The sequence below is a fragment of the Pezoporus wallicus genome, unplaced genomic scaffold (assembly GCF_028554395.1).
Source record: "Pezoporus wallicus isolate ANWC-B61680 ecotype Strahan unplaced genomic scaffold, APGP_CSIRO_Pwel_v1 scaffold_3294, whole genome shotgun sequence".
Lineage (NCBI taxonomy): Eukaryota > Metazoa > Chordata > Aves > Psittaciformes > Psittacidae > Pezoporus > Pezoporus wallicus.
Window position 1 is genome coordinate 16,105,115 of NW_026635478.1, and position 13,594 is coordinate 16,118,708.

At 44.0% G+C, this 13,594-nt stretch overlaps 1 protein-coding gene across 3 annotated transcripts in view; it reads right to left on the reverse strand.

Moving 5' to 3' along the window:
- The window catches only part of GRIN2B (glutamate ionotropic receptor NMDA type subunit 2B), a 215,337-nt gene that overhangs the window by 109,662 nt on the left and 92,081 nt on the right, over nt 1-13,594 (reverse strand). For all 3 annotated transcript variants that reach the window (XM_057430360.1, XM_057430364.1, XM_057430374.1), the window contains one exon: nt 8,334-8,932. In XM_057430360.1, the coding sequence (XP_057286343.1) occupies nt 8,334-8,932 (599 nt within the window). The remainder of the gene's footprint in view (nt 1-8,333; nt 8,933-13,594) is intronic.

Sequence of the window (13,594 nt, forward strand, 5' to 3'; positions counted from 1 at the left end):
ATTTGAATATACTGTCATAATTCAAAATTGGATTAACAGGTTTTTTTGCTCAGATTTTTCCAAAATGCTCACCTTTGGACTAAGAATGAAAATAAAATTTGCAACATGAAAGAAAACGCACTTTAAAAATAACAGCTACTTGAAAATAGGCCAGTGGAGAGGTCTGTGAGCTGCAGAGGGAGGTCTGGATCCTGCACAGGCAACAGATGTTCAAAACCACAGTTCCGTTTGGTCCCTTTGACATAAGTATTCAGCTGCCCCACAGATATGCAGATCCACATTTTTCCAAAATTTGGATGCAAGACTCAAGTACACCCTTAAAGCAATGATTTTGAGAGGAATATCATCAGCAGCATCTAGCCAGGAGTGGCCTAAGCCTCAATTCAGCAAAGCACTTAATTGCCAGCTTAGCTTGAAACGTGCACAGCGACCTCTTAGACAAAGCATATATGGCAAAGACCACTGAAGAGCAGGTGCCTCTCGAGGGGAACAGACCAGCTGTTTGATAGCACTCAGCTCCAGCGCACAAGGATGTAGGACAGAAAGGGGAAAAGAATATCCCATCAAAAATTAAACCACAAGAATGGTATTAACACTGCAGAATGTAACAAAAAATGTCTCAGCCTGATGCACCAGGGTTAATGCCTTGACTGTCCGCCAGGAAAGAACATCTGATTTCCCCCCCCCCCTTTTATTCATGAATTACTCTCAATGGTGGATGCTGTTGTGGCCCCCCTGTCCCCCCGGGAGGGAGCCACTAGGTGGCAAGCTGGCCTGGTGTGTGGTCAAACTGCACCATGAACCCAAATTGCACCAAAGTGAAGAGAAGCAGAATCTGCTTCAGAGTTGCACAGGGAGCCATAGCAACATGGCAGTTCCTATTTTTAAAAACTTGAAAGATAGTAAGTACATTAAGTCTGAGGAGAAAAAAAAAAAAAAAAGGAAGGAAAAAAAAAAGAAAAGAAAAAAAAACACATTTCTATCAAAGGAAAGAAATGCCTGTGTTCCTTACAGGCTCTAGTGATGAAACCACATATGGCTAACCATGGATTTGCAGGTGTGCAAGTGAGAAAATAACCACAGACTCATCAAGCCATTTCCTGAAGGAAGGAGGCTATTTCTCACCTTCCTTCCACTGATCTGCTAAAGCAGGTTTTCAAATTCCCTCGGGCACTTTAAAACCCACAGGACCCCAACAACATTTTGTGACTGGGGAAGATGCTACCGTAGCAGATGCTGAACTGCAGCCAGAGCTGGGTTTGCAGTTTCACACTGCTTCCTTCAGCTTCACTACAGAGGAAGGATTTTGATTCGCATTTCATGAAGAGTAGAGAGAGCCTGAATGCCCAACTTAAAGCATATTGTCACCAGCAAGCAAAGTTGCCACAGTATTAGCACTAATTGGACTTGGCTGCAGAGCAGAAGATGTCTCAGAGGGCTGGAAGCAGAACATGGACATTTTCCCATCTGGAAACTGATGGTGCATACCAAAATTCATTCCCAGCTGGTGGATTTTGGAGGCCATTATGAAAGGGTCTGTCCTCTAATCAAGATAACCGTTGCCAAAACCCCAGCACTTCACTTGAACCCTCTCATCCTATTTTAATTGCAGAAAGGATGAAAAATACAGCTGTTCACACAGAGCAAGTGCCTCCTCTCCACTTCTGACAAAGCCCTGCTCTGCAGGACCAAGGCACCCTGTGGTGCCTGCTGAGGGACAAACATTTTTTGCTGTTCCCCCACCATATACTCCCTCTGAGAAGCTAGGGGTCTGCAGTATTGTACAAGCACACTGAGTGGGATTGATGTTAGACTTTCCTCTAGCTGTCACTGGTGCCTTCCACTGCCAAAGCATCACTGCTTAAGTGCTTAAGTGCTGGGCAAAGCAAGGAGGACAGACAGGCAGAGGCTGTTCCCTTCTGCATTAGGCATCCTTGGCAGCCCACCGATATGGGGGAGATTTGGGTTGAGAGAATGTTATAAAGCTGCCCTCAGCATCACCCTCCAGGTGACAAAAAAATGAAATTAGAGGAACCCACACTGCCCCCAAGATGTGGTGGTACATGGATAAATGCTGCTGCTCCAGCCCACTGCCCACCTCCTTGGTAGACAGTGTGAATAACTGGTAGCCTCAGGGTAGTGAACTCAGCACCTTTCACCAGCATGGAACCACCATGGCAGGGAGTAACACGTGCAGGGCAAATGAAATGCAACAGGAGATGGAAGGCGGAAAGCAGAAAGAAAAGAAAGTGATGGCAGCATGCAAGCAGCAGTGAGCAGAGTAATCTACAAAGGATGCAGGGAGGCAGAGACCCCAATGGAAGCAGGAGGCATGGGCCAGCACCGGCCTCCAGCTGCTGCTGGAGCGGTGACAGAAACAAGCAGATTTCAGCAGCAGGGATCTCTAATCTGCCAGCAGCGCTCACGCCACATGCTGCCAGCTAGCACCAGCCTGACAGCAGCCGGACTCACGAACCAGTGGAAACATAACGAGCTGCTAACAAGACACCAGCTTAAAGGCTCCAAAAGGTCAAAAGTTACATATGCTCCCTCACCTCCGAGTTTCTGAAAAGGGCAATTTTTGCATCTGTGGGAACATGTCATTTATACCTTCTCTTCTCTCCTCTCCTCCACAGTAAAGAAACAAGTCCCAGCACCGTGCCTCCCACTGCTGGAGCAGGCCTTCCCAGTCAGCTGCCAAGCAGGTAGATGTGAAGCCAGTAAGACTTCAGTGCCAGCCAGTGCTCCTGTCTCTTAGCATGAAGTTAACTCCACAGTCCTATGGAGAAAGGGTGACACAAACAGTCCTTTCTCCATTTCTGCTTTCAACTCCCTTGCTGCATTGTGTGAAGGTGTGTGGCTCACTCGTCTAGAAGACAACAGAATGGCTCCATGGCAGCTCCTGAAAATGATATATGATGATCGCCATGTCTGATATGGCAGGCAATAGCTGCTGTGACTGCAGAAGAGAGTGCAGGAGAGAGGGTTGGGAGAAGCCTGGGAAACAAGGAAAGGTGCTGCCTGGGTGCTGTCCTTCACACTGACCTGGGGAAAGCAGGTCTAGGATGATACGGTCACAGTGCTGTTTCCAGCTATCAGGGTGACACAATAACCTGAATGGGCACTGCACCTCTCCAGGGATACATACAGCCCCTGTGGTCTTGAGTCTCCAGGGAAGCAATACGTTTGTACAATCCTATTGCAAGTACTTTCTCTGCTCACTGACGCACTGTTCAGCTGTGTGAGCCCCCGCAGTTCCTAGTTTCCACTAGGGCAATTTGGCCACATGAGAACAGAGCTTGCCCTGGGTGTTCGAGGGAAAATAGTTTCCAACCATTCATTAAGGGCTCTTTTGCACTGCTTAACTGGCTGGTATAGAAAGCTCCAGATGAAAGTTAGTATTTCCCCCAAAGTGGAAGTATCATATCCACACAATGCACCAAGCTAGCTTTCCAGCTGTTTTCATATTTGAGGAATCTGAGGTGCAGAATTGAATCTATCTTTGTTCCCCTCTTAAAGTATTTCTTTGCAAAGGCAGTATAATTCCATATTTGTATTTTCATTCCAAAGCAAATGCTTCACTGCACTTTTTATTAAAATGAAATCTGGTGTGTGCAGCCTGGTGTTAAATGAGAGACTATTAAAGCCAATCAGTGGAGAACTCATTAGTAACCCTACAACAACAAACTAGTAGTTATGGCCCAGCATTCACAAGCAGCCATGACAACCAGTAGGAAGAACCCAGGTCTCATTGAAGGCTATAATAAAAACACAGCTTATGTAGCCCTATGACTGTGAATATCCATACAAAATGGTGAGCTTCTATTCCTCAAATATGTGCCAGAAATCATGTTCTTTTCTCATGACTCATCCCTGAATTCCACTCCCAAGAATGCTCCTGTCATTTAGTTATTTCTTCTCATTTCTAAAATGTAATGAGAAGCACCAATCCCGAGCTCAAGGAAATCTGTCCCATCAATTAAAATAATGAAATAAGCAGAAGGCTGCCTATAAACACATCCACCTCTGCCCACTCACTCCTCAGCAGCCATGGTGAAGCAAGAATAGATGAGCTCTGCAGAATGCGTATGTTAGCAACTCTCCTTTGAAGGGCCAAGAAGGAAGAAATCCACGTTTGAGCATTTATCCAGAGAAAAACTGTGTTAGAAACTCCTTCCCAACCTTTGTAATCTCATCCACTAGAAGAGAGCAGAGAGTGCAGTGGTTTCCTGGTTACTCAGGAGAACACTGGCCATTGAGATAACTGTAAACTTGGTAGACCGGAATATTCAAATCCCATTTCTTCTGGGGCAACAAAGAAATAAATGAACAGGTAATTATTATAAACAATACGAGTAACTAAAGAATGCAACAGAACTGGAAAACAGCATTTGCATATACAGATTCCAAATGATCACCTAAGCCTATTATCAGCATAAAGTGAGATAAATCCCTCACTTGAGGAAAACTTCATTCAAAAAGAAAACCAATAATTCTTGTAGAAAAAACCTTCTTCAAAGTATTACTTTCCTGTTAGTTAGTGGAGTTATCTCACCAGTGGGCTAATTTCCAGGACAAAATTTGCAATGTTCAATGGTCGTGATCATACTTCTGCACTTCCAGTCTAACACAAAAGAGAACAAGTTTCGAGACAGACAAGAAACAGTTGCTATGAGACCATTATTAATACAAGAAGATTCAGACCAAACACCTACATCTGCAAGAAATGGCATTTAGATAACAGTCTGTCTTGTTTCTTGTGCTTGCAGCCATACTTCAAACAAAACTTTGTTTGCACAGCTCTTGCAAAAGCGAACAAGTGTCAGCGTAAGAAGGGGAAAAGACAGAGAAACTGAGCTTTCTTTCTAAACATGAGCAACTTTCAGTTCAGTTCCTCCATTATACACCCAGACCAACCACCAAGACCACGTTGAACAAGACCCTCCAATTTTAGCTGCATTCAGAACCGCTTCGTTTTCAGAAAGAGGAAGCGGGGGGGGGGGGGGGAGGGGGGAAGAGAAGAAAAAAGGAAGAAATGATCAAAGTTCAAAGGCAGATCTTGGGAAATGACTAATTCACAGTCTTAATGTATAATGTGCCCCAGCTGAACTAAATTACACATTTTTTCAGTTGAATGTGTCACTCTTGGAAGAATGGGAAAATTCCCTTATCACGCTGCCTCCCAGCTATGGATTTGAAGCAAAGTGGACCACTTTGGATTAGCTTCGAGAGTTTCTGAAGCACCAGCTACATGGTGATGTATTATCTGAGGTCACATACACTCTGCAGCCTCCCCAGACGTCAAGCCCACATACATGCATTTCTCTATTCTGTGTAGGCGTGCGGAGGGGGAACTGTAAGTTGCAGATGGCTGAATATAGTATTGCCAGGTTCAGGGCAAGACTAAAATTAGTTTTCTAGAACCTTCAGCCCAGTCCAAAGTGAGCAAGACAATGCCCCAGACACACCGATATTGCTGCTCCCTCGTGCTCACAATGCACAAGTGCTGTGGAATCTTAGCAGGTAGAAGGGGTTAGAGAAGGTATGAAGCATCCAGGTCTGCAGAATCTGTAATACTCCAGATAGACAAAGCATTTCAGGAGAGATTTAAAGACCTCAGATAGACAGAGTATATCAGGAAGGGGTTTAAAGTTTAGCACATCGTAAATTCCAGCAAGTGCAACAGGACTTGAAGGTGTGAACACAGATTACAGCCATTGATCTCTGTGGGTTTTGGTTCAGTAAAGTGAACTCATATCTTCATGGCTGCTCCTTTCCACATCTTGTCCCTCTCTCACCTCTACCTTTCCTCCTACACAGACTCCAGGCTGTGAGGCTGAGCATGAAGCTGTCATATTTCTACTGAACCTTTGGATTTGCAAAAGCAATGGTTTATTTTGGACACCATTAGTTTTATACATCAAAAGGTGCCTGAAAGTAATTTCACTTAAACAGAAAACTAAGCACCCAACTCACTGAAGTCAAACTTCTTAACCATCTTACTCATAAGCAGAGAGGGTGGAAACATCTGGGGGGGGCGGAGGGAAGAGAGCACAAGCCAGTGCTGTTCAAGGCAAAGCGAATATTTGCACTGTGGTAACAGAAGCAACTGCAACACAGTGTAATTATTTCTGAGCTAGCCCAGGTGCCTGCAGCAATGTAGGCAGTGGCAGAACAGAGCTCGGCATGGACTAATTCACTCTGTTTCCCAGAGAGACTGATGTCAGTTACCCAAACTAAGCTGGGTGTATCTACATGTATCCGCAGTCGTTCCTGTGAAAGCTGTACCCGAAGCAGACAAGGGAGAAGGAACAGCACGATTTGGGCTATGAAGGTGAGAAGAAAGCTAATATCTTCAAAAGACAAGAACTGCTTTCATGTGGGGTGCCCAGGCTTCAGGGCATATCTACACTGCACAACCGTACTGTCATATCTAGAGACTCAAGAGTCTCTGAGCTGGCAACTTTTATACAACGCAAAGAAGTGCTACGCTGAGAGGTTATGCTGGGTCCTTGAAGCAGTGTAGCTATGTGGGTATGATGTGCACAGGCTAATACAGTGTCAACAGAACTAATTAGCAAAGCCCTGCATCACATAGTGGGGGACAACAATTTGTTTTCTACATAACTGCTGAAAAAACACAGTACAGCTGTCCAGAAAAAAAAAACACACCTTATTCATTTAGAAAGGTAGAACAACAGCCTGACTTAATGCTGTTGTATAACTTTGATATCTGATAACTTTGTATATTTTCCCTGCTTAATCATTCCAGTGATGAGTCAAAAGAGAAGCAGAATACAAACCTTACCCCTAAGCATAGCTGGGAAGGAAATAAATAAAGCTTTGGGAACCTTTAGTCCTTTAGTAGTTCCAAGGCTTGCAGACAGCAAAAAGGTAATATGGGGATAGGGAAGTAAAGGCAGTAAGATCTGGTATATGCCAAATGGAGACAGCAGGTAACATTATGGATAATAAAATGGCTCAAAGAATAGACTTTTCTTTCAGTCCTCAATTTCCAGGCAAAGCAAAACCTGCTTTCTTGTTCACCAGTCTCTGTATCTGCCTAGTACAGCTGACAGTGAGGGGCCTCAGCATGCAAACCAATCGATCACATTTTCATTGTTCCATGATTCATCATGACAAATGAACAAAGATGCTGAGCTCTGTGTGGCCACCTCTCCTGATGGCTACTGCCTGGATTGACCTTGTCCTACCACAAAGGGACCAATATGCCCAAGGATTTTACATGTAAAACATTGGAGAACAACAGCTGAGCAGGTCAGGGGGCATCTGGCTAATTGCAGATCCCATGTCTAATTATCTGGGTTGCTTAGTGACACACTAAAACTCCAGCTGAGAGAAAAAGGAAGATCTAGTAATCAGAGCGCTGTTCTAGAGATTGTTCCACCACAGGCCTCCTCCTCTATGACCTTAAATAGGTATCTTAGCACTGTTTCTTCAGAAAACCTGAATTTGGATTAAAAGAAGATTGTTATTCAAATAGGTTTTCCATATTTTTAAATACCCTTTTCCATCTAGAAAAACTTGCCATTCTGATGCAGGTGCCTAAGCTCTACGTACAACATGCACAATAGAGAATGAGACCCAAAACACCCAGCAGACAATGGCCAACAAGGTGCCAATGAACAGGGTGATAGCAGAAGTACTCCTCTTTGAGCTAAACTGGATTCTTAAGACACCCAAGGGTTTTAAAGGCTTCCAGTATAAAGCAGGATCAAGGCAGAGTTATTGACTCTTTTTGCAGCTTTAGTTCTCCACACCTCTCTGCACTTCACTCTTTCCTGTAATTCAGAGCTAATGGACAGCAGAAGGACACTTGGTCCTCAGACAGCAGGTGCCATAAAACTGTTCCAGGTGGGTCACATACCTGTTTACATAGGGCTGGTGCCTGGAACAGGACCTGGTGCCTACTACATCTACACACAAAAATCCCCAGTGCTTGAAGCCAGAGCCCACCTGAGAGTTATTAGATCCATTTATGCAAAGATGCTCCAAGAAATTCACCACTGTTACAAATGCAAAATTTGGTGCCTCAATGGGCACACTCAGTCTTTGCACTATGCCTTCATTGTTCCTTTTCCCCATGCTGGCTTGCCCCCTGTGTCCTATAGAGGCTTTCTAAGGGGGTAACAGTACTGGTACCCATGACACATAGCAGATCAAGTTCCACCATCAACACGCCTCTCCTTGCCCAGGTTCTGGCCAGCATTGCCCACTGCCCTTGAGCATCACATAGCCTAGCAGAATTATTCTGGTCTCAAAGGTCCCTTCTGACCCCTCTTTTGTAAGGCTGGCCCAGTCCTTTCGCTTACCTGTTGAGCATGTTGGACTGGTAAATCCTTTTCTCCTGGGTGTTGTAACAGCTGCTCTTGGGCTCAGGGATGAAGCTGTGTTCAGACAGCATATCAGAAGCAGCTGTGGTGATTATGGCTATTCCATCCCTCACTCTGGCAGGAAGACCATAGTCCCATTCATCATATGAGACAGAGATGAGCCCAGTGGGGAACTCAGATGGCACTGTGTCTGTATCCCCTGCCACCAGGCTGGGCACAATCCACGTGTAACCATAGCCTGTCAGACCCACAGAGTTGGCCACCTCAAAAATGTAGGTAGCCTCTTCCTTTGTGCAGTAGAGGAGGATAACGGGGCTTTGGAGCTTCTTGAGCTGGTTCTGGATCTTTGAGTCCCCATCATCCAGGGACATGTCCAACAAGAGGACTTCCTCCAATTCCCAACCCACAAAGCTGTGCTCAATGGTACTGCGGATCTTGTTCACGAAGTCCTGATAACCAGGGAAATAAGTAGTGACAATGGAGAAGATGTACCAGTCATATTCTTCCATGATGTTGAGCATGACAGAGGCTTGCTGTTCTATTGATGGACCAAACTGGAAGAACATGGATGACTCATCCTAGATAGGAAGTCAAAGAGAGGGAGAGAGAGAAAAAGAAAACAAGAATAGGTCAAAGGAAATAAACAGCATTCCTAGTCAACCCATTGAGTGTGGAGGGGGAGGAGTGCAATCAGAATCTTACACTTCATGTCTTGGCCAGAGCTTACAGATTCTTCTTTTAAAATTTTAAAATTTAAGTGAAGCAAGTGGGAAGGAAGTAAAAGCCTTTTTATGACCAGCTGTCCTTACTTTATTTTTAAAGGCAGGTTGCCGAAATTACTTAAAGATTTCAAATGTTAGGCATGATTCTAACAGACAGGGAACAAGTGGTACACAAGTGAGCAGAGGAAAAGAGAATATGTACAAAATACTCCATGCAGAAACTTAGAGTTTTAATCCCCAGATTATCATATGTAGTATAAACAGGGAAAACAGCAGCTTTGATACTGATTCAGTTTGGGATGGTCGTTCCAGTCCGAGTATCCAGATTGAAGTAGTAGAGTAGACAAAACCATGAGACACAAATAGCTCTGAGAATCTCCACTGCAAGCTCCTCGCAAAGCAAGCAGTAGCACAGAGTGCTGCAACTGTGAAGGTGCCATCTCAGAACAACATAAAACATTACTAAAATGGAAAAAAATAAATTATAAACTACTATGGGTTTTGTTTCTACCATGTTTTAGAGAAATGTCAGCTCAATATTTCTCTTGGTATTGCTTTCATACCCTTCTACCATACCAAGTTCATTTTTGCCAGAACCAGAACCTGTACCATTTTACAGCCTCCATGACTCCAAGGAAGTTTTGTACAGGTCTCACCTCTCCAATGGTATACTGTAAGCCTTTTTCATCCTGGAATTTCACAAGATATCAGGCTTTCAATTTTTGACAGATCCAGTAAAATCCAAATACTCCCTTTTGCGCAATTCATGATGGAAAAGAATGGAAAAAGCGTTTGCCAATATGCTCTTTCCCACTGACTTCTGTAGAGTAGGATTAGATCATAAACAAACAAAAAAGACAGAATGAAATCTGCCTCTCTGCAGAGATTCCCATTACAATAAGAAAGTTCTCCAAATCCAATCACTACTTTTAGGAATGAGATAGCAGCTCTGCCTTCTTTTCAAGAAGCCAAAAAAGCTGAACCAGAGATTCAAAAGGAGGCAGTCAGGAGTTTCAGACCTAGGGAAACTCATTGTGCAAATGCCTCAAGACATTACCTCAAGATACTTGCATTTAGAACAGTTCTTTACCAAATGCATCCTCCTACAGCCTGGCAGGTAAACCTGTTTTTCAGCAAGGATGCCAGTTAATTATCCATCCATCCCTCCATCCCTTCTTTAGCCACACTTTTGATTACCTATTGGCAAAATAAGCCATAGCTCAGGAACTCCAGGAAAAAAAAAAGGCAAGCTTTGATCCTGCATGCAGCCTTAAGCTGTTTGTTGCTCTTTCCTGAACTCCCTATGAGTCACGTCCTATATGAAAGAGTCCTTGCTACTATATCCCCATGCTTCTCCTATGAGGTCTGGTGATTAAACTCTGCTCACTTACATACAGCTCACCACCTACTTGTGAAAGTACTCTTAGGGTTGTTATTTGTTCACTGCAAAAAGAAAAAAGCACACACAAAGAAAAAGAAGGCATCAACAATTAGATATATGTTAAATAAACAGGAGCAGCAACTGAGCCCTTCAACCTGTGGAAAACAGATCATACTTTCTAAGACTGGAATTCAGCCTTTTCTCCCAGAACTGCTCAGGAATAGAACTTACTCTTCCAATAAAAAAAATCTTTTTATCTTTGAAGCTTATGTAGAAAATCAGGAAAGGCAGAGGAATAATTAAACTATTCTCATGGCATGTACCAGAATTTGAAGAAAGCCTGAACAAGCATCTCCAATACCCTTCACTGGGCCTTTGAAAGCCACTTGTAGCAAACTGAATGTTAGAGTGTGAAGACTCAGCCTTAATGTAACATGAAAAGGCAAGACAGCTACACTGATGACTAGTATTTATTTTTATATTAATTTCCACAAAAGCTTTTCTATACTCATGCATAAGAACCTCTGAATTGCCTGTAAATTTCCAGTTTCTATCAGAAAGTCTAAGAGTTGAAGGACCTGGCTACTGAATTACAGGAACATTTGACACACAGCATCTTGAAGTCTCATATGAAAATATTCTGGGTCCTTTTCTCCATGACAAATAAGGGATGGGAGATGATAAATCCACTCGTGTTTCAAGGCTGCATATAAACACACACACAGGAGTTAGTAGGCAGGTGTGAGGGAGGTGCAAGGTGCAGGAGGTATTGCCCTCCATGTGATTTTAAGCAGGGTCAAATACTCCAGTCAAAAGTGTTCACTGACAGCTCATTCCACACGAGTGCGCAGCCCGACTGTTGAAATAAGCCCCAAGACTCAGGGAGAAAATTTGGAGCTCCTTACTAACCAGAGTGTATCAGAACATCAAAAATCAATACACCAAATAGATAGCTTTATCACAATCCAGATAAACAATTCTACTCCGCTGAGAAATGTAAGCACCCCTCCCTAAATCAAACAGCACAGACCACTTGGCTATGCGTATAATAATTGCTCTTGAGCAACCACTTGCATTTTTATTAAAGAAGGAGCAAGAAGGGACAACTTCTATTTAAAATGAGAACAGTAATGAGGTGCAAGCCAGTCCAACTTTTGGCTTGCCAATACGTCCCTTGGCACTTGATCACCCCAATAGTTGGGTGTAGCCAACTGTTGTTCATTCCTTAACCAATTCAGCACTCAGAAAAGAGAGGGCAAGGGAAGAAGAAATAACAACATTGTAGAAGTGTCCCTCATAATATATCAGGAGAACTGCTGATTGAGCTGGATAGAAATCTCAGTAAATGCCTTTTGGGGGACAAAAAGTAAACTAATAAAAATGCATAAAAGCCATAATTTCCTTCCTTATTTTTGACCACACCTGATGGGAAGTCAGGGGAATAGAGAAGGAGTTGAACTTAGAGAACCACTGGGCTACCAGTCAGAGCAGGAATTTGACTTCACTGTGGCATTACAGTGAAACCTTTTAAATTAGGAGATAGATCTAAGGACGTTCTACATATACCCCATAGAATCATTATAGCTTTGTTACAGCCTAAAACAAAAAGACTTTAGCCCCCCAGCCCCCAGACATTAAGGGTTTTTACAGAATCTTACAGAATCTTCTATTTTTCTCCTGAAGAAATGTCATGCTTTTCACCTTCCCTTTTCACCTTGGAACAGCCAAAACATGGTTCAACATTGCCACTAGGAGGCAGATTTAAGTTTGGGATAGGTTGAGTTCAAAGCAGAAGCCCCTTACACTGCACGTCATCCAGGTGTAACACAATCTCCCGGCTATAGCAAAAAGCCTGTCTTTCTCCCACAGTTCTTTCACCTGCAAGCTCAGGCTTTCCATAGCTACCTGCTGCAAGAGACAGCAAGATGCTGCTGGGCATCCCGCACCCAGTCTGAAAGAGTAGAGGCTCCATTACGGGATCTCAATGCCTCCAGAGATCCTAGTACTCCCCCACTGTCACCCTGCAAGGTCAGGGATCTGTAGTTTGCAGAGCTGAGCTGGAGGTGGAGTTGATCAATTGACACAGCACCACTCCCAAGCTGACAGATGGCTTCCCACAGAAAATCTGCTTCGAGTTTACTGCTGCTGGGACAAGTATTGCCTCCTCCTCCTGCACGTTTAACCCCTCCAATAAGGAGCCTAGATTGCACATGGGGAAGGTGCAAAAGCACTCACTGTGAAGCCTCTTCTTGGAAACTGGTAGCTGGTGACTTCCTTGGTGGATGGAAGAGGGTTTGCAGAGGTGGCACAAAGGTTAGAGACCAAGCAAGTGTTATTGCCACCACTTCTAAGCTGCCTGGTGCCCTCTGCCCCTCAAGGGACAGATAGGCCTATGCAGGTATTGCACAAAGTCCAGGTCTGGTGAACATCCTCACCCAAGATGCAGACCTTTGGCAAGACTGCAGGTGAGTCTCTGAGGAGCCCCCCTACAGCTGCACCATTTGAAACCAATCAGTGCCATTTAATGAATCATTAGATTACCTCAGATGTAGTAGGAAAGGTCCCTGGGTGCTGTTCTCACAAGTTCCTTCCTAACAGCCTCTCTGGATTCCCCAGACAAGCAAAAGCAATTACTGCTTTACAAACAACATCTTAATCCAGAGCTAAACTGTTCTGCATTGGTCAGTCTAGTGAGCATTCCTAAAGCAGAGGAATGCAAGATCTCCAAAAACAGTTGCAGTGGTCCGGTCATCTCGAGGAACTAGAAAGACTTCTACTTAGGCACAGTATAACTGCTCACTTGGGAACTGAGGAGATCAGCACATTACATTTCCTCTGTGTAGCCTATCTGAATGTATTCAGTTTTGGTGTGCCATGCTCTGGTGGCTGAGCCATGAACAGCTCTTTGCTACTGGTGGCAAGTTCCTTTAGCTCCAGTCCAAGTGCCAGACCCTGCAGGGGCCAGGTATGTCAAGCTGTGCACAAGGAATTTGAGTGAGGAGCAAGTCAAGAGCATATGTTTGCTTCCTGCATCTGGAGGAATAAACCATGTTTTTTGCAAAACGGCCTAAGCTGCTATATCTTCACAAATGCAGCAGAAATACAATATGTGCTGCTCTGGAAGTAACTCCTTTTTA